Raw genomic sequence first — 24077 nt, 5'->3', positions numbered from 1 at the left:
ACAGAAGAATACAGGCACTCCAAGGTTAAGAGGTCAGAAGTGAAAAAGAACTTGCAAAGAACACTGAGAAGGGGCAACCAGTGACATACAGGAAAACCAGGAAATATGCTGTCTGAGAGCCACGTGAATAGTTATTCAAGGAGGAGAGAGTCATTAAGCTATGATAAATGCTATTGATAGATCAAGTTGGAAAGTAAGGTTCTATTTCTTTCACACAATAGCAAACCCTCCAAAACTGAAGAGAAAAACTGAAAGATACCACTTGGCATTCAATCACCAGTGTAACCAGAAGTTACACCAATGTTTTCTAATACAGATATTTCTTTCATTTCATTACACATATGCTATTCCAGATCATCACATCTTCCTCTTATCTTAACATCCACATGAAACAAGGTTTCAGTGAGCACAATTTTCCTGGGCAGCACTAATTTTAAACGAAAACCTCGTTATTTTACCAGCTGAGACTGACTGAAATAACCAGTGTCTCCCATTCAGCTGCCACGCTTTCCTTAGAAATGCAGGTTTGGCATAATTTAAAGGTCAAGATGGTTTAAAGAGCATTCAGTTTCCAAAAAAGAACGGACAAAAGTGTCAACATTCACGGAAGACTTCGAGAAAAAGTTAGACTGTGAACTCCTGGAAGGGAGGGGCTCATTTCCCACAAAGCTGGAGCTCAATATTTTTCACTTAACTTGAGAAAAGCTGTATCTTACTGCGGGGAGGTGGCGTGAACTTCAGGGCACTACGCCATCCAGAACACTGTTGCCCGAACACTATGCACGCAGAGAGGGACCGGCGAGCTCGCAGGCATCCGCGCAGAAGATCAGCACCTGGGTCGATAAACGCAACGCGAGACGGCGCACAACCGCACACCGGACCCTAAGGTTGAAAGACCCTAGCCTCGGGCGGGGACTCACCTGCCTCCGGAGTGAGGAAGATGTGCGGCCCCCGGCCGTCTCTGAGGGTGCTTCCCTGCAAACCCCTCACCGCGTCACTGGACACTACCGGGGCGGTGAAGAAGGACACGTGAAGACGCTGCGCGTTCGCTCGGTCGCCTAGGTGTCTGAGCTGCAGCGCCACGGATCCCTCAGGTACTCCTCAGCGGCCCGTGCGTGCGCGCGCTCTCCCACCTCGTCGCTTAGCAACCTGCGAAGCCGTCCAGTCTTCTCTACACTTCAATTCCTCCCGCCCCCGCAGACTGTGAATAGTTTTAAAAAAGATTTTGTTTCCGGGTCGAACCGGCTTTACGCAGCGGAAGGTCTCTTTACCTCCCACGTTTACCCTTGAGGGGAGGATAAAGTCTTAGCAGCTTACGGGACAGCGGTGGAGCTAAGGGCTCTGTCTCTCCACCCTCGAGTTACACAGGCCTCCCCTCTCGCCAATTGCTAGGCGCCATCCGGCAGGTCCTTTTTTCCTAAGCCCAAATCCTCCGCTCGTCGCCGTCCTCCAATCACAGCGGCCCGCCCTCGGGAACTACTTTGCAATCGACGAAGAGCGCAAGGAGCAGGGCGTGAGAAGACCATCTGACCTCGGGAAGTGTAGTTCAACAGTCGAAGGAAATGCGTTGGAGATTGCGCCAGAATTAGGGCTGCTTAAACTACAGTTCCCAGAGGGCTCCGCAGCCGGGAGCCGAGCCTTTTCTTTCTAACATCACTCGCCTTTTCCGAGTCGGTTCCACGGTAGAGGTGACCGGACTCTCTGAAGCTCATTTTGCAGGTGCAGAAAAGTGTCCGCGCAGTTCCCAGTCATGGTGAGTGTGGGCCTCTGCATGCTGCCCACCTCCGACCTTCGCGCCCGTGTGTGGAGTTTCTTGCGTTTTAAGGACTGTTGGGGGAAGGCTGTGCAAGGGATTGTCCTTCGCGCCCTTTGGAAAGCCCCGACTCATCTTCTGGGGACTGTCGCAGGGACCCAGTAGTTGGGAAGGGGTTGATTTACAGCTGGGGGTTCTTAGAAGGACTTTAGAGACATCTCTGTCCTTGGAGAGGCGCGATCTCAGTCCTTCTGCATGTTGGGGGTACAGAATACGAAGCTGCGGATTTTCTCCAAAGCACGGTATAGGGGTTTGAAAAGGACGATAAGGTTTGAAATGAGAGGGGGTGTTGGACCCTAAGCTCTTTTTCTCCTCTTAAGCCCACAGTGTTTTTAAGGGCTTTTGTCACAAAGCCCTTGAAAGCACAAGGCCCTCACTGCAAAGGTAGTGCTTACCAGATGCTCGGGATTGCGATCTACGTTTTCGGGAGAAGTGTTTCCGCCATATCTAATTTCACGAAATGTTATTTAAAACCTGTTCATTGATCTCCTTTCGTCGTACCTGGACATGTTGCAGTGACGGTGCCCCTATGCAAATAATTAGTACATTTTTTTTTACTGATCTGTGTGTTAGGAATTCTAGAACCACTACTTTTAAATGTTACACAATAAAACCATCGTGTCATGAAGCTTTGGATACCAAGATATGGATATCTTGTCTCTGCTGAAAGGGAGAGAAGGGAGGTTGGTGAGGGTACTGACGTAGGAATAATCAGCATGCTGTTTGAAGGTGACATTTGACATCAAACTGAGAGAAATTGCTTCAGTACTGTATTTGTAGTTGAAACTGTTTTTCCTCTGTTATTTCAAAATACTAAAATGAGTGGGGAATGTGGGAAAATATTTGAAGGAATTGGAACATTTCCAGAACCTGAAAAGACGTGTTTTCAGGGCAAGGGGATTACTTCTTCCACCTTCATAAGGGAGCCAGTGGGGACAGCTTCTAATTCTCAGTAAGTGTTAAACCTAGGTTTCCTACTTATTTTGTCAGATAACATAATTAGTCATTTAAATGATGGTTTCAGTGGTTTCTGACCTAGTAATCTTAGCAAGAAAGCAGAGGTACTTATTATCAGAGAACCTCAGACTTAATAATTTTAAAACTGGATGTAACCTTTTAAAAAAAAATCTTGACCATCTTAAAATTGAAACCGAAAAAGAATGTGATTTGCTCAAGGTCATACAACAGTTTGCCCCCAAGGATCTCGCATACTTTCCATTTTACCATATTGTATCATTCAGACACATATCAAGTCATTCTGAAAATTTATTTTTAGTTGCTGAGGTTCTGGATGAAGATACAAGCTCATACTGCAAATACAAACTAAACTATATATCAGCATTTATATTACTTGATGGTTTTACAATGAGAATATTGTAATTCTAGAATTGGAAGGGAATTTGGAAATTATTTCTTCTAATCTTAAAACATAACCTGGTGAGGTCAAATGATTGTCCCAAGGTCACAGAAAGCTCCTGGGCCCCCATTCTTGCTTTGTTTTTCTACACCGTATATCAAGCCAGGCCTCACCCCAGGAAGGTCACTCCAGCACCAAATAATGTCCATGAGGAAGAACCCTCCTGCCATTTTGCTGAAACTGATGGCAAATTCTCACATGACTCAGTCTCCTTGCCTCCTCAGGAGAGTGTGTGAACAATCACTGAGTTAGAAAAGAACCATCTTTGGTAAGCTATTAAAATCAGGTTTTTTTCAAGGAGTCAATTCTTTCCTTGTGTCCATAGGGAATGACAAGCAAGAATAAACTGTATGAAGGAATCTGAATACTGTTCGTCTTTTATATTACAGAAATATATATAAATGAGAAAGTAAAAAAGGAACACATGGGTCTTTCTGTAGAATAACAGAAGGAACACTTAAATTCAAGCTTTACAACTGAGACTTGAACACATGCCCAAGACAGAGCCTGCATCTGCACGAAGGTCATTAGTGCCCTGCCAAGAGCAAAGACGGTCCTTCCTTGGATCTTGGCAGACTGCCCAGATATCTAAGCAAAGAATAGTAACCTATCTTCACACTGTAACATTGTGAAAATGTCAGTGGGAATCTCCCACCCTCCTGCTTTTCTACTGCAACGTTGCAAAGAGCAGACAGAACCAAATAGGCACTTCTTTCCTGTTTCATCGCCAGACATTTCAGACACTGGGCTTCATACTACTCTTAACAAGATGGAATCACCTACCTGTGAAAATAATTTGCTCAGTGATAGAGAAGAAGGAAACTGCTCAGGTGGAATTTGTGCCTGTTCATTAGTTGCCCACAACCCCTTCACTAGGGACTGTGGTACTTGGAACCCATTTTTTTAGTAGCTAAAATAAATGCCTAAAATTGACTATTCTTTTCTAACCATCTACCTGACTTTCTGGGAGGTTAAGCTTTACAGATAGTAATGTTTACTTTTCCCCTCATTGCTTATCCTAGCTTGCTTTCATTGAAGTAGCATGTGTTTATGCTTTTCTTAACTCTAACTTTCCTTCATTCAACAAATCCTTGCTGAATGCTATATGGGAGTGCAAATTTGAGTCAGAGGCAGACTGTTCTCCCGGAAGTTTCACAGTCTAGTGGAGAGTAACAGCCTCAGGCTACAAGAGTCCTTAGAGGAAAAACCTGAGACCTATAATTATAGTGCTTGCTACTTACTGTTCTTACTGTTTTGTATGTTAACTCTCTCAATCCTTATGACTACCTTATTTGTCAGGTAGCTGCTATTATTATCTCCATTTTACTATGGAGAAACAATACAGTAACTTGCCTAAGAACATACAGCTGAGTTGAGGAATCAGGATTTGAACCAGAAAGTGTGGCTCTAGAGGCCATCTCTTTAACTGTCACACTCTACTGCCTCTCTAGCCCCCTGTTTTAAAAAAATTGGCTTATCCTCTTGTTTCTTGCATATGGTTCACTAATGGAGTCTCTGGCCTAAAATAGTACAAGTTATGTAATAAAAGAAGACTTTCATTAGAACTACTGACATAAATAATTTTGCTAACCATAGCTGGAACTATTGTCATTATTTCCAGCCTTCTCAATGCAAGTATATATGAATAAAATAATTTTTTAAAGCATGTTGGGTTTGCTTCCAAACAATTCTTTTACATTTCCAAGGTTTTGATAGTAATTTTACAAGATCCAGCAAATATGTGAGCTTTAGCAAATGTTTGAGCTCTAACTACATGCCAGGCATTGTTCTAGGCAGCTGGGATACAACAGTAAATAAAGTAGACAAAGCCCCTGTCCTTAAAGAGCTTGCATTCTAAAGAGGGAGGGGGAATCATTTCTTCCTCTATTTCTTTTTCCTCACCTGCTATACTTCAAGGAAAGAGGGGAAAATGACAGAATTTAAAACATGTAAAGACCATGTGATAGAAAATAAATATATACAATAACAGTGCTCTTTATAAAACCTGAAGTCTATTTGGGAACATAAATATGTATTGTATTAAAATTGGATTATTGGGGGAATTATCGTATTTTGTATATTTAGAGATATTAAAGCATAAGGGGAAGTTGGTGAAGAGTATGGACAAGAGACCCAGAAGGTCAGGAAGAAACTCCATAGTTTTTTCCCTTTTTCTCCACTCTCACCCTGGTCACCTCTCTGAAGAAGAAACACATACATAGTCTGCTGTGTTCAGATGCATTTCTCTACAACAGTTGACACTTTCCTGAGACTGTTCTTCCTCTGAATTCTATGGGTACCAGATTGCTAAGTGCTGCTGACCTCCAGAGGTTAGGGTTTGAAGGTTAGAAGGAACCTTCAGGTCATAGTCTCCTATCCTAGAAGCATGACCCCTCTCTAAGAGGGAATTCTAAATATAAAGAAATCTAATCCTCTATCCCCAGTCACTTCAGCCACTTCTCTAGTGTGGGTAACTATAGAGGTGACACAGAGTGGAAGTACATTTACCCAGTATTGTCAGAGAAAGGAACAATTCCCTTGATTGAATTTTTCCATCTAATTAAACTTACCCATTAAGTTTCCAGGCATTTTTGTTCAGCTCCATTTAGTAGAAATATTTCTATCTTTTTAATTCTCTGAGCTTAATTTAACTTATTTTTAATGACTCAGGGTCATCACTTTGAATTAGTTATATATATTTTTTGTCCATATGTTCATATTTTATTCAGGGTCTATAAGATGACTTCCATCTATTATAACTAACATGTTCTTTGTACTTTTTCCCCTTCCTCTCCTTTAATATTAATTTTCCCTTAAAATCAGGTTGTTAACTGTTACCACACGTTGTTACTGTTATTTATTAATGCTAAAATTTTTTACAATCCAGATATTAACATTTTTTCATTTTTCTTTCTCCTTAAATAAATATAAGCTTATTTTTCCTTCCTCCAAGTAAAGTTGAATCACGATTAATAGTTTTGTAAAAACTTCCTGGCTCCTTCTAAATGGAAAATTTTAACCGCTATTATTCCTCTTTCTGGTGTGAAGGATTCTTTTCAGCAGAAAGGAGTGGGGAATTTGCATAAGAGGATTGGATTTGTAAGGTTCTAGTGGCCGCCAGGGTTTGTATCCTCACATAATGCACATCAACATCGTTAGGCCTATCTTAGTGGTAAAATATGCTAAAAAAGATGGATAAGATTTTGTAAGTAAATCCAAGACAGCAGGGAGAGTTAAATAACACCACATAAATGTGCAGCCAAAGGACACATGTTCCAGAAATTGCTTAGTTGCTTTGTGCATGCTGTGTTTACTAGGACAAGTCTGGGATAAACGTCTTCTACTAAGCCAGATGCGAAGAGTCTTTAAAATTTTAGATTAGCTTTTAAAGTATGTGGTTGTCTTATTATAGAGAAAATTCTGAATATCTTTAGGGTAAAATAGCATTTTTTAATAAGGTGTTAATGGGTCTCTTTCATTACAGTCTGAACCAATCCGAGTCCTTGTGACTGGAGCAGCTGGTCAAATTGCTTATTCACTGCTATACAGTATTGGAAATGGATCTGTCTTCGGTAAAGACCAGGTAGGGGCAAGTGTCTGTAAATCTTAAGTAAAAGTAAGAACATTTTCAATGAAACCCTGTATTTAGTTGCAAAGAAATGTTTAAATGGTAAAGGAATGGATAATCCCAACAAATGTATTAGGCACACGGCTATAAGTGGAATCTGGTAACTTATTTATATGCACCTCTCTGGGCATTGAAAATGCTTTGCAAATTAGAACTATTCCGCCTACTGTTAAGTTGACTTGGTGCAGCCAGCAGGTATCATAATGACAGTAATTGTTAGGGAGAGTCACGTGGGAGAGAAAGTTGCTGAATCAGCACTTTCTTGTTCATAAATGGTCTTAAGACCCAAAAGAGTTGGACAGGCACATAGGCTTCCCAGTTTGAAGCAGGCACCCCCTATTCCAGCAGGTCTGATTAATGTACACTAAAATCCTTTCATACAGTATTCATTTATCCATTCTCTTCACCCACGGATATCAAGTTCTTCCTTCATGCCAGATACTGTGCTTAGCTCTCTGTGAACTGAAATTAGATATACAGCCATCAACAACAAGAGCAAGGTGTGGCATGTCACTTCAACTTGATATTTCTTCCATGTACTCCTGTAAAATTCAGTAATGGTGATTCCTCTTACTGTGTTTAGCAAACCATTGCTGGTTTTATAGCATTCCTTTTTAAAGGACACCTGATGTTAGACACCTGACTTCCTAAAATAATTATGACTAATTAATGGGAATTATACACATATACACACCAATTAGCAAAAACTCTGTGAAAGGACTTTTTCTGTGACTAAGTGACATAACCTACACTGACAGATGCTGTCCTTGCTATTTATTTGGCAGCCTATCATTCTCGTGCTGTTGGATATTACTCCCATGATGGGTGTCCTGGATGGTGTCCTGATGGAGCTGCAAGACTGTGCCCTTCCCCTCCTGAAAGGTGAGTTGGGGAGTGGAGGAGCAAGGGATTTTATAGTATTTTATATCTTTAAAAAAACAGATTTTAGAGTTTTGTTAACGGGCCTCTCAGTTAGAAATTATTTCATAAAAAGTTTTTGTTTTTTGAACTACAACTACTTGTTAAGACATATACCAAGAATAAATAAGGGTATAAGTGTGAAATAACCTGTATAAGATAAAAGATTATACTTTTTTCCCAACATGCCTATATGTAATTTATTTTACCAATTAAGTATAATATTGCACAAGGGTTATCCACCTGAGATTGTCCACACTGTGTTATTATTTAAATTCTATTTAAATAGTAATAGTAGTGTCCTGTAATGGAGAACTTTTTCAACTCTAAATGATGTTTTCCAGAACCATATGCTGCTTGGGGACTAGAAATTGTTTGGTCCCCATATATAGTCCCACTCCATCTGCCAGTTGTCAGGTTAAGATATAATATACATTGTTCTAATCCTATACTACATGGTTTGAGAAAGCCTAAAGCCATGGTTTGAGAAAGACTTCTGCTAAGAGCCTTTGAGACTCAATGAACAAGTAACAAATGTAAGACAGAAATCCTAAATTTGGTTGAAAGGTCCATTAAAATATTAGGTCAGGTTGTAAACTAATTTGAATATTTTTCTTTAGCTATACCTTCATCATCTTTTTTGGGGGGAGGGAGGGTAAGGATTAATTAATAATACTCTCAAAGAGGATTGCACAAATCAAAAATGTAAACACGCCCAAGAGAAACAATGCTCAGAATTCATATATCTGTTCAATAAACATTTAGTAGAAGGGGTACTCTGCCATCTCAATCATTTGGTTGCTTAGTTATGTAAGAGAATGCATTACCCTGTCCAAGCTATTCTGCTGGCTCCCTTTCCTCACGCACTGTTTCCAAATCAACCTCCTCTGTTGCTTTTTCCATTTTTATTCCCTTCTCTACAGAGTTCTCTGCTCTCTCTAGTGGGCCCAGGTTACAGTTGGCTTGTCCTTGGTCAGCTGTGAATATGATGGGAAGGGAAGGTTCAGCAGATAAGGGTGCATGGCAGGGAAGAAGATGGATATTTTTTCTCCAGCTGGTGCTCTTATGTATACCTATTTGGGGACTTACAGAAGCCTGACTGACACAAGTTCCTGGTCTAAAAATTTATCAGTGACAACACTGTATCCTGATTGCCTTAGTACCTTTGGGCTGCTATAACAAAAATACCATAGACTGAGTGGTTTATAAACAAAAGAAATTACTTCTTACAGTTCTGGAGGCGGGGAAGTCAGAAAGCAAAGAGCCAATAGATTGGGTGTCTGGTGAGAGCCCGATTCCTGGTTCACAGACAGCCATCTTCTCACTGTGTCCTCACATGGCAAAAGGGGTGAGGGAGCTCTCTGAGGCCTCTTCTATAAGGGCACTAATCCAATTCATGAGGGCTCCCCCTCATGACCTAATCACTTCCCAAAGGGCCTACTTCCTAATACTATCACACTGGGAATTAGGTTTCAACATATGAATTTTATATGGACACAAACAGTCTATATAGCACATGGCCTTTTTAATACAGTCACCAAAAGAAAGCCATGATATATAGCTGACGCTTCAACAACTCAGGGCTTAGTGGTGCCAATCTTCCCTGCAGTGGAAAATCCAAGTACAATTTATAGTTGGCCCTCTGTTCACGGATCCTCTGTATCCACAGGTTCAACCAACCTCAGATTGTACAATACTATAGTATTTACTGTGGGAAAAAAATCCACATATAACTGGTCCTGCACAGTTCAAACCTGTGTTATTCAAGGGTCAACTGTATGTTCTTCAATCAAAAAGCAGGTGGTGTATTGGACTGACACTGCAGCATAGTGGTTGAAATCTGGACCAATCTTGACTTATAGCCCCACTCCTTTTTGATAGGCAGCTAATTAATCTCTTTAAGCCTCATTGTCTTCATGTGTAAAGTGTTTAAATTTGACAAAAGAAATCTCTTAGTGTTATTCCTTGCAAAAACTTCTCAATAAGCATTGTTTTAATTTGATTGATATCTTAGAATTAAAGTAATTATAACTTAAAAGTTAGGTGAATTAGTTTCTCTTTTGTGTTATCTGTGGTAATTAATGTGAATAATTAATGTTGCCTTGAAAGTTACCTTGCATCATTATAAAAGATAAAAGCTATAGAGTTTTGAAATTAAGATAATTATTGAAATAGGAAAAGCAAAACATATGTATTGACATTTCTGCTGATGTTATGGTTGTTGAATTCATATATTGCCTTTCTTTTTTTAGGCCCCTAAAACTTTGATCAATGTGATTTGTAAAAGTAAACATTTGCTACAAAGTGAAAGAGTTACTGGGTAGATTCAGTATGAAAAAGAAAACCTCACACTTTGGCGTTTAAGTAGCTCTGCATATTTATTGCCATGTTCACAGATGTCATCGCAACAGATAAAGAAGAGATTGCCTTCAAAGACCTGGATGTGGCCATTCTTGTGGGCTCCATGCCAAGAAGGGATGGCATGGAGAGGAAAGATTTACTCAAAGCAAATGTGAAAATCTTCAAATGCCAGGGTGCAGCCTTGGACAAATATGCCAAGAAGTCAGTTAAGGTGACCAATGCAGTATTTTATTGGGTTTTTTATTATCAGCATTTGAAACTTCTGCTTTCAACATTTAAGTGAAAATGAAAGTATTTGCCTTTTTTTTTTTCTTCCAGTTCTGTGCGATGGTCAGTAAATACAGATACAGAGTTTTGCTCCATTAGCCCTCCCTTTCTAGGTTTTGTTCATATAGTGGAAATCTGTATTCTGAGGGGCTCAAAAATATTCTGCCTATTACCATGACATGGAGATTTAATATTAGTTTGTAAACCTATAGAGAAGGCACAGAACTTTCTGGTGCCTTTTAGCTGTGTGGGACTATTTCTTCAGACATTTGGATTTGTGTTTGTGATTGTGAAGGGAGATGGCTATAAGCTGTGTCTGTTCTGAGTCACAGGAGGTAGGGGCTTCTGAATGCTCACTTTTTCTCAAGTCCAGAGGAATTTCGATATGTTCGTCTCTTGAGGAGCTGAGTCAGTATGACTTCCTATTCTGTCTCTTTGTGTTCAACCTATTTATTTTGGTTTCTAAATTTGTGTTATTATTACAGTAAAGCCTCTTTTTACCAATTAAGTATCAGTTACCTAGAACTTAATTGTCATAGCAAAAGGGCTTGCTAGTTAGAGATTTTTCTGGTTTTGATACACTTCTTCCACCCAATTCTGAATTCAAAGAAAGGTAAAAGAAAATTTTGTAAGGTTTTTTAATGTTGCCATTTATAATGTTCTATCTTTTATAATACTTCATAGACACCTGAATTTTTGCTTTCTGCAGACTTTATTTCAAATAGTTAACTTTTAGTTTCTGTAGTCATTAACAGAAAATAATAGAAATGAGATGGGTAGAAATCCCCAGGTCTCTTAGTAAAAAAATTACAAGGTTGCTTGGAGTTGTAGTACTGCTTGCATAGTAATTGCCTCTTAGCCAAAAGTGTCTTTCTTGGGGGAAATATACACCGACAGTGGAGTAGTTAGGGATAGCGGAGTATCATATCTACAGCTTGCCCTCAAATAGGCCAAAAAAAAAGACTAAGGGCAGTGTGTGTGTGTGTGTGTGTGTGTGTGTGTGTGTGTGCGCACGTTTGCACGTGCACAGAAAGTGAAAGAGCTAGGGCAAATTGGAGAATCTGGGTACAAGTAATGTGGGAGTTAGTCTTTGTAATATGCTTACAGCTTTTCTGTAAGTTTGATATAATTTCACAGTAAGTTTTTTTATCATTTTATTAAAGATTTTTAAGACTTGTAAAACATGTTCATGTATACATTTTCCTATGCTGTATTGTAATTCACTGCATCCTATACCTACCCCCTCCAAAAAAAAAAGAGAAAAGTCTGAAGTGCTTTCTCCTACAGATTGATTCAATGGGTGTGAAATGGTGGGACCTGGTATTTTAGCAACTAACCCAGTTAATTCTTAGGATTAGGCAAAACTGAGAAACACTTTTCATTCATAAGGGCAAATCATTATCCTAAAGTAAACTTCTCAAGTAGAATTTCTTTCTTGGACTACTTTTATAAGGAAAACTTTTATGATTGAATAGAACTCTGAGATAGAGCCCTAGATTACTAGTTTTTTATGGCAACTAGATAAATGCTGTCTCTGTTTTGGCAGAAAACAAAATGACTTGTGTACATAACGGTGGTTTTAGTAAATGTTTTTAGTAGTCTCACCAAATACTAACAAGGGGGAAAAGTTATTAGAACAGAGGATAGAAAGCTACTAGAAACTAGAAACTGCAATAATAACTATACATATTTAGCGTACACAGACTTGGTACGAAGGCTATATGTTACATGTCAGTCATATTCTAAGTTGGTTTAGTTAATCAGTTATGGTCTGTAGCTCTGCTGTGCCTCGCCTACATCCTAGGTTATCGTGGTGGGAAACCCGGCCAATACCAACTGCCTGACTGCCTCCAAGTCGGCACCGTCCATCCCCAAGGAGAACTTCAGTTGCTTGACTCGTTTGGATCACAACCGAGCTAAAGCTCAGGTAAGAAAGATGCCTTTTCAAATCTTATGAATGTTCAACTTTAAACCCTTTTTCTCTCACTTTTAAAGTAGCTGAATCATAGTTTGTGCTTTTCTCTTGTTTTGTTTTAGTAGGAAGCTATTCTAATTTTTTAGGACATCTTTAAATCTCTCTCTTAAAGCAGCTGAACTTTGTACTTAATTTTCTCAACTATATTTCATTTCCTAACTTTAATTACATATCATTGCTAATGTCCTCTTAGTACAGTGGTTAAAAATTAGTCATAAGCATAGATAATTCATATGACGGCACACAAATTATTTTTGTCAGATGTATAGGAGATTATAATTGAAAAACTTGAGCTTTGTGTATTATATGTGGTTCTGCTTTTTTCCCTACTGCTAAGCATTCGAGCTTGATTTTATATTTAATTTCATTTTCATTTTTATATCCTCATACTCTACATGTTTCCATAAAATTTCTTAGTTTTCACTACTTAGTAGCTAAATTTCAATTGTTATCCAGTTTCCTCATCCCTTGGAGCCTTAGATAAATATGCTAAGCAGTGAGTGACCAGGGTATTAACAATAGCTTTTTTTTAATTAGAGGCCGTGCCACTCATCTGTGCTAGTTTCCTAGGCTTTCTCAGATCTAGACAATCCCAGTGCCCTTAGATGTCATGACAAAGTTCTAGTTCTTGGACATAACCTCTTTCCTTTTCCCTAGCGCCTTTCTGGCCATCCTCCTTATCCATAGCTCATCTGCTAGATAGGTCTATGAATTTAGTTCTTTTTCTTCTAGAGAAGACAACATTATTGAGTTTCAAGAAAACTATTTTTACCAAATGATGGTGTGAGGTCTAAGTTGAAAAACTGTTACCAGATTCAGTGGGTCCATCACTTGGGGTGCATCGCCAATGAACATACCAAGTACTTTCAGTCAAAGCAGAAGTGTTTATTCCTTGTGACAAGTAAGGAAACAGGTAGATAGCTCTCAAAGCACTGTCTTTCCAAATAGCCAGATCAGGGACATTTTAAGCTAAGGGTACATGTATATTCATGAAAGGGTGAGTGTAATCTTCAATGTAAAGGTGGAGTTCTAGATGCACTTGTGCAGTACAACAACATGCTCAAACATAACATGCCTTGCATGTTCAAAAATGGCAGAAATTCCAGCCCTTGGGGTGGAGATTTTAGCATTAAAATGAGGCAAAGGTCACCCTAGGTTGACAAAATCCAGGTGCCTAGTTGAGTGAAATCACAGCGGTCAGCAAAGGCTCATTCCTTAGGCTCCAGTTAATCTGGTGCCTGAGTGCTTGAGGGGTTTTGGACACTGCAAAACAGCTCAAGAATGTGTATCAGGCTGATCTTTACCTTCCAAATAGGACAGAACAGGGAGTCTTTATGACTGATTTGTTATCTTTGCTGTGGTTACTTCTCATGCCTAATAACAGTTGTTTGTTCTTGCATTCTTTGTTCTTTCTAAAATCATTAATTACTGAGACCTATTCTTTGTTTCCACATTGAAGACCTAGGAGGTCGTAGTTCACCTTTCTCCCAATCTCCTTAGAACAGAAGGGTTCTGAAATTCACACTCTATTTCTTAACCTAAGCTTGTCTAGTGCATGTTACAGTTTCTCTTATTGCCCAGTATTCTACTCCTGCAAGACATGACATCCTCTAGTTTAACCCCATACCTTCCTTATTACTGTCTAGCTAACAAAACCACTGCTTTAAACTAAGAGCTTTTAGCTCTGGAGGGCCCAGTGAAGGAGAAAAGTATTTACATTTAAGTTTCTACACTAAGCTGAATGCTTTATATCTGACTTGTCATTTACTTCTCATAGTAGCCATATGAGATATCTGTTATTATTACTGTTTTACAGATAAGAAATGTGAAGCCCGAAAGGTCAGGGAACCTGCTCAAAGTCACACAGCTAGTAAATGTTGGAGTCAGTAAAAGGGTCTGCCTGACTCCAGACCCTCATGTGTGTTCTTACAAAATGGGATCAAGTGACCTAATCCATTCACTAGCTCTGTGACCCTGAGAAAGTATATTCAAGCTATAAAATGGGATAATAATTGAATCTACCTCAGATGGTAGTTATGTGAACTAACTGAGATAAGATCTATGTTAAGACCTTATCCTGGTGCCTGTCACATAGTAAAAACTCAGTAAAGGTTGGCTGCTCTAGTTACTATTGATAATGATGATGATGATTAAGAGGTTTGAGAAGAGTCACACCTCAGAAATCTCTCAGTTAATTTAGAAGGTCTTTGGATAACAAGCTTAAATTGCAAATATTTCCTGAGAGGCTTTGGGCTGTGAGCTGTGTCTTTTTCCTTGTTATTTAGCCAGTGTCTAGGGGCTGGGAAGAAATGGGAGTTTGTTTGAATGCCTGGAGGCAGGAGATGGGATACTGTAGAACAGTTATGAAGGAAAAGATCATCATAATTGTTGCATCTGTGGACTCTGGATTACCAGATGGCAATTCACTTAGTTACAACAGGAAAAAAGAGGTAAAATGATGACACCGACAAATTTCCATTTTTGCTGTTTGACCTGAGGCCTTGGTGGAGGCAGGCATTGGAAAATTCTGCTTCCAGAAGTACAGCTAAATAATACTTTGTCCCAGTGCCTGCAGCAGTTTTGCTTGCGGGGTGAAAGTCTGAGTGAGGAAAGAAGGAGCCATCTCATCGTACTTTGACTTTGGCAGGTGTTCCAGCATGCCAGTCTGGTACAGTGAATGCTGTTAGAAGTTTCCTCCTCCTATAGAGGCTATTAATCCAATGAGAAAAGTAACAAACCCAAAGATTAATTTTTCTTACATGAATGGATACTGGTCTTACATAATTTATTTTGGAAATCAGAGCTCCTAGCTACCTAGTGACTGTTTATCACCTGCAGAAATCCCCTGTGTATTTGCAGACCAGAGCTACGTATGTTGTCTGCTGACCAGGTAATTTGGCAATGAAACCAGTTTGGTGGTATCAGAGATAAGAAAATTACTAGAGCTGGAGAATGAATCAAAAACTGTTTAACAGATCTGTGTGACAGACGTGAAAGTGTCTGAAGGAGCAAAGAACTGCTAGCCTGGGTACATGGTAGTTTAGACTAGCTCTGACATGCATGATATTCTCAGAAACTCTGGGTGCAGAGTACTGGCCTTTGCTATCCAGACAGAAGTGGATTAGCTCAGGAGATCCAAAGAATAAGAGGACGTGGCCAATAGGACACAAGAAGTAAGGGGAGCCTCCTGTAGGGAGGATAGGCCTGCAGGCAGTTTGTCCTCACCCTACTTTGGAGCAGCTGAAACTGACATTCAGCAGAGTTATGGTTTCTAAGTTTTTGATTATATACATCTTGGCTCACTTACCCCAGTATAAATATTCCTTTTTCTCAATGATGCCAGCTAAATATAAGTGAGGACAGTTCTTTGCAAGTCCTTTCAGGTCATGGCACACACAGAAAATGGTACTCATTGCACAGCACACCACTCTACCGCAACCACTAAGCAGATCAGTAGCTGGGTACCCCAGAAACCAACCATCCAAATAATTTGTGAAGACTGATATGGTAGTTAATAGTCCTAATACTTGCAGAACTCTAAATGAAGCAGGGTTTAGATCAGAAGTGATTTTAAATGTCAGGAACAAAGAATTTTAAGTTATTTTTTAAATCTATTTGAGGACTTAAGAAATGAGTCTCGACTTATTTTAAGGGTCAGTGAAAGTAAGCACAACTTGCTTCTTACTTGACTGAATAAATTACCATGAAGATGAGTCAAGGCATTGCAAACATTTTAGGTAATGGCTTTTTTAATCTTCATTCCTTTTGGTTGGTTGGTTGTCATTTTATTTTTTACTCTTTAATTTGGAATAATTATAGACTTAGAAGAAGTTGCAGAAATAGTACAGAGAATCCCATGTATCCATCACCCACTTCCCCCAGTGGTGACATCTTACATAACTATAGAGAATTATGAAAACTAGGAAATTGACTAAACTACACACAACACTGTTAACTAGCTTTACTCAGATTTCTGCAGTTTTTGTGTCGTTATGGATGATCCTATGACATTTAATCATATATATAGATTACTATAACCACCATAGTTTCAAGAAACAGAACTGTACCATCACCCACAAAAGAAGTCCTATTCATGTTGCCTCTTTATAGTTACACACTCCCTCTCCTTTCCTAAACTCTGACAACCATTTGTCTGTTCTCCAACGCTGTACTTTGGTCATTTCGAGAATGTTTTAAAAATAGAATTGTGCAGTAAGTAACCTTTTGACACTGTGGGTTTTTTTTTTTCCACTGAGTTTAATGCCTTTAATATCCATCCAAGTTGTTACATGTATCAGTAGTTCATTCCTTTTTATTGTTATTCCATTTATTTATTTAATTGTATGAATGTACCACAGTTGGTGTTGAAGGACAGAGGGAACAAAAAGTGCCCACCAAACTGAGAAGGTATTTTTGAGACCTTAAAATGAGGCAGGCAGCTCCATATAACCAATGGATCAGTTTATTATAGGGTGACTTACTCATAGGGTGGGATCAGGATCAGGTGGACAGTGATCCAGAAGCATTTGCAGCTGCACTTCATACCGCAGAGGGACCACGGGAACGATTCTATAGGGTATGGGGGTAGGTGCTTTGAAACAGGACATGCATTTCTAAGTTAAGATTTATGAATGGATAACTAGCCTCATGGGCGCCAGGAATATGTCAAGAAAGGTTTTCATCATTGTTTGGGGACCAGCAGAGCATAGAGGCTACCTGGTCCTAATGTTTATTGAACAGTATCTATTAACTACAAAGCCCTTGATGTGATTCACTTCACAGGTCAGTTTTAAAGGGTAGAAGAAACTGTAAGGGCCTGAGATGGCGTCAATTATGCTAATAGTCATACTTTGTTTAACCATTCTTGAAGGACTTTTGAGCTGTTTCCAGTTTGGAGCTATTGGTATCCTTGTTTTTAAAATTTCTTTAAAATATCAGAGTGTATTCCCTTTGCTGTATGGTGAATACACAACCAGAGCTTTGATGCAGTGCTGCTGTTATTTATGTGTGCAAAAGCTGTGGATTCTGGTACAACTATTTTTTTCTCTCATTCTTACTTTAACATAAAGGAAAGAAAAGTCACTCACGATGTCACCCTAATACATCAGCTTTTTAAAATTTTTTTCCAAAACCTTCTCTTCTAGATCATTATAAATTCTGCTATCTAATTAGGAACAAATTACAGGCATACATTAGAGATATTGTGGGCTTGGTTCCAGACTACTGCAATAAAGCAAATATCAGAATAAAGCAAGTCAATGAATTTTTTGGTTTCCCAGTGCATATAAAAGTTGTATTTGTACTGTAGTCTATTAAGTATGCAATAGCATTATGTCTAAAAAATATATACATACCTTAATTTTAAAAGGCTTTATTGCTGAAAGAAAAACAAATGCTAACCATCATCTGAGCCTTCAGCAAGTCCTGATCATTTTGCTGACGGGGGGCGGGGGGGGGCGGACTTGCCTCCATGGTGATGCTGTTGACTGATCAGGATGGTGGTTGCTGAAGGCTGGGGTGCCTGTGGCAATTTCTTAAAATAAGACCACAGTGAAGTTCACCATATTGATTGACTCTTTCTTTCACAAATGATTTCTCTGTAGCATACAATGCTGTGTGATAGCATCTTACCCAGAGTAGAACTAATTTCAAAATTGGGAGTTAAACCTCTCAAACCCTGCCACTGCTTTATCAACTAAGTTTATATACTATTCTAAATCCTTTCTTGTCATTTCAACAATCTTCACGGCATCTTCACTGGGAGCAGTTTCCATCTTTAGAAACTACTTTCTTCACTCATCGTAAGAAGCAACTCCTCATGCATTAAAGTTTTATCATGAGATTGCAGCAATTCAGTCCCATATTCAAGCTCCGCTTCTAGTTCTAGTTCTCTTGCTATTTCCACCATATCTGCAGTTACTTCTTCCAATGAATGTTGGCAGTTTGCCCTCTTCCCAGGAATCACAGATGTTCTTAATGGCATCTCAAATGATGAATCCTTTCCAGAAGGTTTTCAATTGACTTTGCCCAGATCCATAAGAGGAATCACTATCTCTGGAAGCTATAGCTTTATGCAATGTACTTCTTAAATCATAAGACTTGAAAGTCAAAATGAGTCCTTGGTCCATGGGCTGAAGAATGGATGTGTTAGCAGGCACATTATCCACCAGAGCTCTTGGTGACCAGGTGCATGGTCGATAAGCAGTAATATTTTGAAGGGAATCTTTGTTTCTGAGCACTGGGTTTCAACAGTGAATATTTCAACAGGTTTAAAATATTCAGCAAACCACATTGTCAACAGATATGGTGTCCTCCAGGGTTTGTTGTGCCATTGATGGAACTCAGGCAGAGTAGATTTAGCAGAATTCTTAATGGCCCTAGAATTCTCACAATGGTAAGTGAGCCTTGGCTTCAGCTAAAAGTCACCAGCTGCATTAGCTCCTAACAAGAGAGTCAGCCTGTCCTTTGAAGCCTTGAAGCCTTGAAGCCAGGCATTGACTTCTCCCCCATAGCTCTGAAGATCCTAGATGACATCTTCTTCCAACAGAAGGCTGTTCATCTACATTGAAAATCTGTTACTTGGTGTAGCCACCTTCATTCATTATCTTAGCTAGATCTTCTGCATAACTTGCTGCAGCCTCTGTATCAGCACTTGCTGCTTCACCTTGCACTTTGATGTTGTGAAGACAGTATCTCTCCTTAAACCTCATGAACCAACCTCTGCTGGCTTCAAACTTTTCTTCTGTAGCTTCCTCACCTCTCTCAACCTTCACAGAATTGAAGGGAGTTAGAGTCTTGCTCTGGATTAGGCTTTGGCTTAAGGGAATGTTGTGGCTGGTTTGATCACTGTGGCTGGTTTGATCATCTATCCGGACCATTAAAACTTTCTCCATATCAGCAATAAGGCTGTTTCACTTTTCTTATCATTCGTGTGTTCACTGGAGTAACACTTTTTATTTCTTTTAAGAACTTTTCCTTTGCATTCACAACTTGGCTGTTTGGCCTAGCTTTCAGCTTATCTTGCTTTCAGCCTATCTTGCTTTCAGCCTATCTTGCTTTCAGCCTTCCTCACTAAACTTAATTATTTCTAGCTTTTGATTTAAAGTGAGGGATGTGCAACTCTTCCATTCATTTGAAGACTTAGAGGCCACTGTAGGGTTATTAATTGGCATAAATTTAGTATTGTTTGTGTCTCAGGGAATAGGGAGACCCAAAGGAGAGGGAGAAAGAAAGGGGAATAGCTAGAGGATGGAGCAGTCAGAACACACACAACGTTTATTGATAAGTTCACTGTTATATGTGAGCAGGGTTCATGGCACCCCAAAACAATTACAATAGTAACATCAAGGGTCATTGATCACAGATCACCATAACAAATATAATAATAATGAAAAAGTTTGAAATACTGTGAAAATTACCAGAATGTGACACAGAGACATGAAGTGAGCAAATGCTGTTGGAAAAGTGGTGCTGGTAGACTTGCTCAACACAAGGTTGCCACAAACCTTCAATTTGCAAAAACACAGTATCTGTGAAGCGCGATAAAGTGAAGCACCATAAGAGGAGGTATGCCTGTATACATCCAACTAACCATAATTTCTTTTCCTCACATTACCTTATCAAGTGATTAACAAAGTAAGCAAGCTGATTTTATTTAGATCTTTCAAAACATAACTTTAACCCTTTCTGGTACCACTGTACTATAAAACATAATTGATGTTCATGTGACTACAAGGCATGCAGGATCCTGAAGTGTTTTCTGAACCTACAGCTAGAGATTGTTACTTCTGTTACAATTTTAGTATTATATATATTTTGTATTTAAACTTTTTTTTTTTTTTTTTTTTTTTTGCGGTACGCGGGCCTCTCACTGTTATGGCCTCTCCCGTTGCGGAGCACAGGCTCCGGACGCGCAGGCTCAGCGGCCACGGCTCACGGGCCCAGCCGCTCTGTGGCATGTGGGATCTTCCCAGACCGGGGCACGAACCCGTGTCCCCTGCATCGGCAGGCGGACTCTCAACCACTGCGCCACCAGGGAAGCCCCAGAGGCTTTTTATCTTAAGGACGTTTGTCAAACGGGTCACAATTTGAAATTAAAAAAAAAAATTTGTCAGTAATATATTTGTTTTCTGTTGAACTAGATTGCTCTTAAACTTGGTGTGATTTCTGATGATGTAAAGAATGTCATCATCTGGGGAAACCATTCCTCAACTCAGTATCCAGATGTCAACCATGCCAAGGTGAAACTGCAAGGAAAGGAAGTTGGTGTTTATGAAGCTCTGAAAGATGACAGCTGGCTCAAGGGAGAATTCATCACGGTGAGAAAAATCCGGGGGCTCTCTTCACAGCCAAGCATCAAGAACTCTTGAGAGACACACCACATTACTGACCTGAGTGTGTCCCCAAGGGGTGGTGGGAGGAAACTCAAGGACAGCAGGCATTTGATGAGTGTATATTTTCTTTGGGGGTCATACTAAGGCAGTCATAATCCAATCTGATCTATTGTGTAGCAGTCAAGATTGATTGTTAAAGTGGGAAAAACTAGATACCCTCTAGTCATCCAGCTATCTTATAGAGATCTGTTTCTTTGTATGAATTGTGGCAAAGCTTTCTGTGCAGTTATATAGTTTTCACTTTTCAGGAAGACTGGTGCTTCTAAGTGAAATAGGTTAGTAAGGTCAACATGGAGTAGTTGAGTGATTTTGGAGGGGACACATTAAGCTATGGTTTCAGCCTTTCACCCCAGGAATAACACTGCTGTCTCTGCCTGCCCTACCCAGACTGTGCAGCAGCGCGGTGCTGCTGTCATCAAGGCTCGAAAACTGTCCAGTGCAATGTCTGCTGCAAAAGCCATCTGTGACCACGTCAGAGACATCTGGTTTGGAACCCCAGAGGTGAGAGCTCAGTGAACTGCACAGGCCACTCTTTTATTTTTGTCCTTTAATGCCATAATGTAAAAAAAAAAAACATAGCCTTGCAGTCAGGCCAGTTAGGTTCATATTCCACCTCAGCTGCTGACTAGCTGAGTAACCTTGGGAAAGTTGCATAACCTTACTGAGCTGTTTTATCATCTTTTACATGGCATCTAACTCACAGCATTGTAAGGGTAATGAGATGAAATATGGAAAGCACCTAGCACACATGGTAGAGGTGACTTTTTTTCCTTCTTAAAACCTATATTGGGCCTAAAACTTTTAGAGGAAAACATAGGCAGAACACTCTGTGACATAAATCACAGCAAGATCCTTTTTGACCTACCTCCTAGAGAAATGGAAATAAAAGCAAAAATAAACAAATTAAAAAATTTTTTGCACAGCAAAGGAAACCATAAACAAGACGAAAAGACAACCCCCAGAATGGGAGAAAATATTTGCAAAAGAAGCAACTAACAAAGGATTAACCTCCAAAATATACAAGCAGCTCATGCAGCTCAATATCAAAAAAAACAAACAACCCAATCCAAAAATGGGCAGATGACCTAAATAGACATTTCTCCAGAGAAGATATACAGATTGCCAACAAACACATGAAAGAATGCTCAACCTCACTAATCATTAGAGAAATGCAAATCAAAACTACAATGAAGTATCACCTCACACCAGTCAGAATGGCCATGATCAAAAAACCTACAAACAATAAATGCTGGAAAGGGTGTGGAGAAAAGGGAACCCTCTTGCACGGTTGGTGGGAATGTAAATTGATACAGCCACTATGGAGAACAGTATGGAGGTTCCTTAAAAAACTAAAAATAGAACTACCATACGATCCAGCAATCCCACTATTGGGCATATACCCTGAGAAAACCATAATTTTAAAAGAGTCATGTATCACAATGTTCATCGCAGCTCTATTTATAATAGCTAGGACATGGAAGCAACCTAAGTGTCCATCAAGGGATGAATGGATAAAGAAGATGTAGCACATATATACAATGGAATATTACTCAGCCATAAAAAGAAACAAAATTGAATTATTTGTAGTGAGGTGGATGGACCTAGAGTCTGTCATACAGAGTGAAGTAAGTCAGAAAGAGAAAAACAAATACCATATGCTAACATATATATGGAATCTAAAAAAAAAGTGGTTCTGAAGAACCTAGGGGCAGGACAGGAATAAAGATGCAGACATAGAGAATGGACTTGAGGACACGGGGAGGGGGAAGCATAAGTTGGGATGAACTGAGAGAGTAACATTGACATATATACACTACCAAATGTAAAATAGATAGCTAGTGGGAAGCAGAATCCCTTAGCACCATGAGAATGTAAAACATTGTTATTTGTTATTTTCAGGGAGAGTTTGTTTCCATGGGCATCATCTCTGATGGTAACTCCTACGGTATTCCTGATGATCTGCTTTACTCATTCCCTGTTACAATCAAGGTAAGGTATTTTGGGTTATTTTCCTCTGTCCTCTACTGGGAAAGCAGTTGTGTGTTTTTATTAATAATGGTATAATTTAGTCTAGAAAGTTGTTCCTTTACTAAATTAGACATTTTTCTCAATTTTAAAATCATGTGAAGCACAACTTCAGGTCACTAAAATGTTGAAATTAATCTGGAAGGCAAGTTGCAACTCTCCCCACTAGACACATTTTGTTATTATGCTTCTAATATTGGATATCTACAAATATTCTATTACTTCTAAATGAAGCAATGGTTCTAAGTATTGTTGCTCTGTATTATAACTATACTGAAGTCAGTCTTTTTTACGTTTGCTGATTAAAGCCTCATTTAAAGATTTTTTTCTAGATTCAGTGAGTTTCAGATTCAAGTGTTGTTTTCATCAGAATTATCTGTTAATATCTGGATTTTGATTTGCTTCTTTAGAATCACACTTTAAAACATACTTCTCTAGATTAAGTTCAAACTAAGTTGTTGCTTGCTGGAACATCAATTCTAGTTTAATGATAAATCTCTTGGGACTTCCCTGGTGGTTCAGTGGTTAAGACATCACCTTCCAGTGCAGGGGGTTTGGGTTGGATCCCTGCTCGGGGAGCTAAGATCCCACATGCCTCACGACCATAAAACCAAAGCATAAAATAGGAGCAATATTGTAACAAATTCAATAAAGACTTTAAAAGTGGTCCATATCAAAAAAATCTTAAAAAAAAAATTATAAATCTCTTATTTGCAATTATTTTCAAACAGGATAAGACCTGGAAGGTTGTTGAAGGTCTCCCTATTAATGATTTCTCGCGTGAGAAGATGGATCTTACTGCAAAGGAACTGGCAGAAGAAAAAGAAACTGCGTTTGAATTTCTTGCCTCTGCCTGACTAGACAATCATTTCCGTGTTACTAAGTGTCCCAAAGCTGAAGAATCTAAATGTCGTCTTTGACTCTAGCACCAAGTAAAATAATGCTATACTTAAATTACTTGTGGAAAAACAACACTTTAAAGATTGTGTGCTTCCTGGTACAGACTTGTGACAGTTCATCATCATGCTGTTAGTGCTGCATTCTAAAATAAACATACATTCAAATGAAGATGATTCAGACTCTAATTTCTAGATAATATTTTGTTTCTATTCAGAAAACAATCTTGCATATTTCCCAGCTTGCCTAAGGGGTTATGATTTAAAAAAAAAAAAAACACAGAGAAAGTAAAGATAGAAAAGATAGAAAATGTTACAAGGTAAAACATAATTCTCTCATATTTAAATAGGAGAGGAAAATCCACCTCGTGAATCAATCTACTC

General features: G+C 39.1%; 1 protein-coding gene across 1 annotated transcript; it reads left to right on the top strand.

Annotated features, from left to right (window-relative positions):
• Nucleotides 1-1291: 1291 nt before the first annotated feature.
• On the top strand, nucleotides 1292-23882 carry MDH1 (malate dehydrogenase 1). Its single transcript, XM_065890705.1, has 9 exons — nucleotides 1292-1753; nucleotides 6715-6813; nucleotides 7644-7740; nucleotides 10173-10348; nucleotides 12209-12331; nucleotides 20521-20697; nucleotides 21160-21273; nucleotides 22672-22761; nucleotides 23529-23882. The coding sequence occupies exons 1-9, from the start codon at nucleotides 1751-1753 to the stop codon at nucleotides 23652-23654; spliced, it is 1005 nt and encodes a 334-aa protein (XP_065746777.1). The 5' UTR covers nucleotides 1292-1750; the 3' UTR covers nucleotides 23655-23882.
• The last annotated feature ends 195 nt before the right edge of the window (nucleotides 23883-24077 follow it).

This window comes from Phocoena phocoena, chromosome 14 (genome assembly GCF_963924675.1).
Source record: "Phocoena phocoena chromosome 14, mPhoPho1.1, whole genome shotgun sequence".
Taxonomy (NCBI): Eukaryota; Metazoa; Chordata; class Mammalia; order Artiodactyla; family Phocoenidae; genus Phocoena; species Phocoena phocoena.
Note: the sequence above shows the minus strand (reverse complement) of the source record. Positions and strands in the feature narration are given on the sequence as shown.

Bases quoted from the DNA above. Each gene is read 5' to 3' on its own strand.
- MDH1 (XM_065890705.1), top strand. The intron at 7,741-10,172 runs GTGAGTTGGGGA...CCATGTTCACAG, and splicing joins TGCCCTTCCCCTCCTGAAAG to ATGTCATCGCAACAGATAAA. The intron at 10,349-12,208 runs GTGACCAATGCA...CCTACATCCTAG, and splicing joins ATGCCAAGAAGTCAGTTAAG to GTTATCGTGGTGGGAAACCC.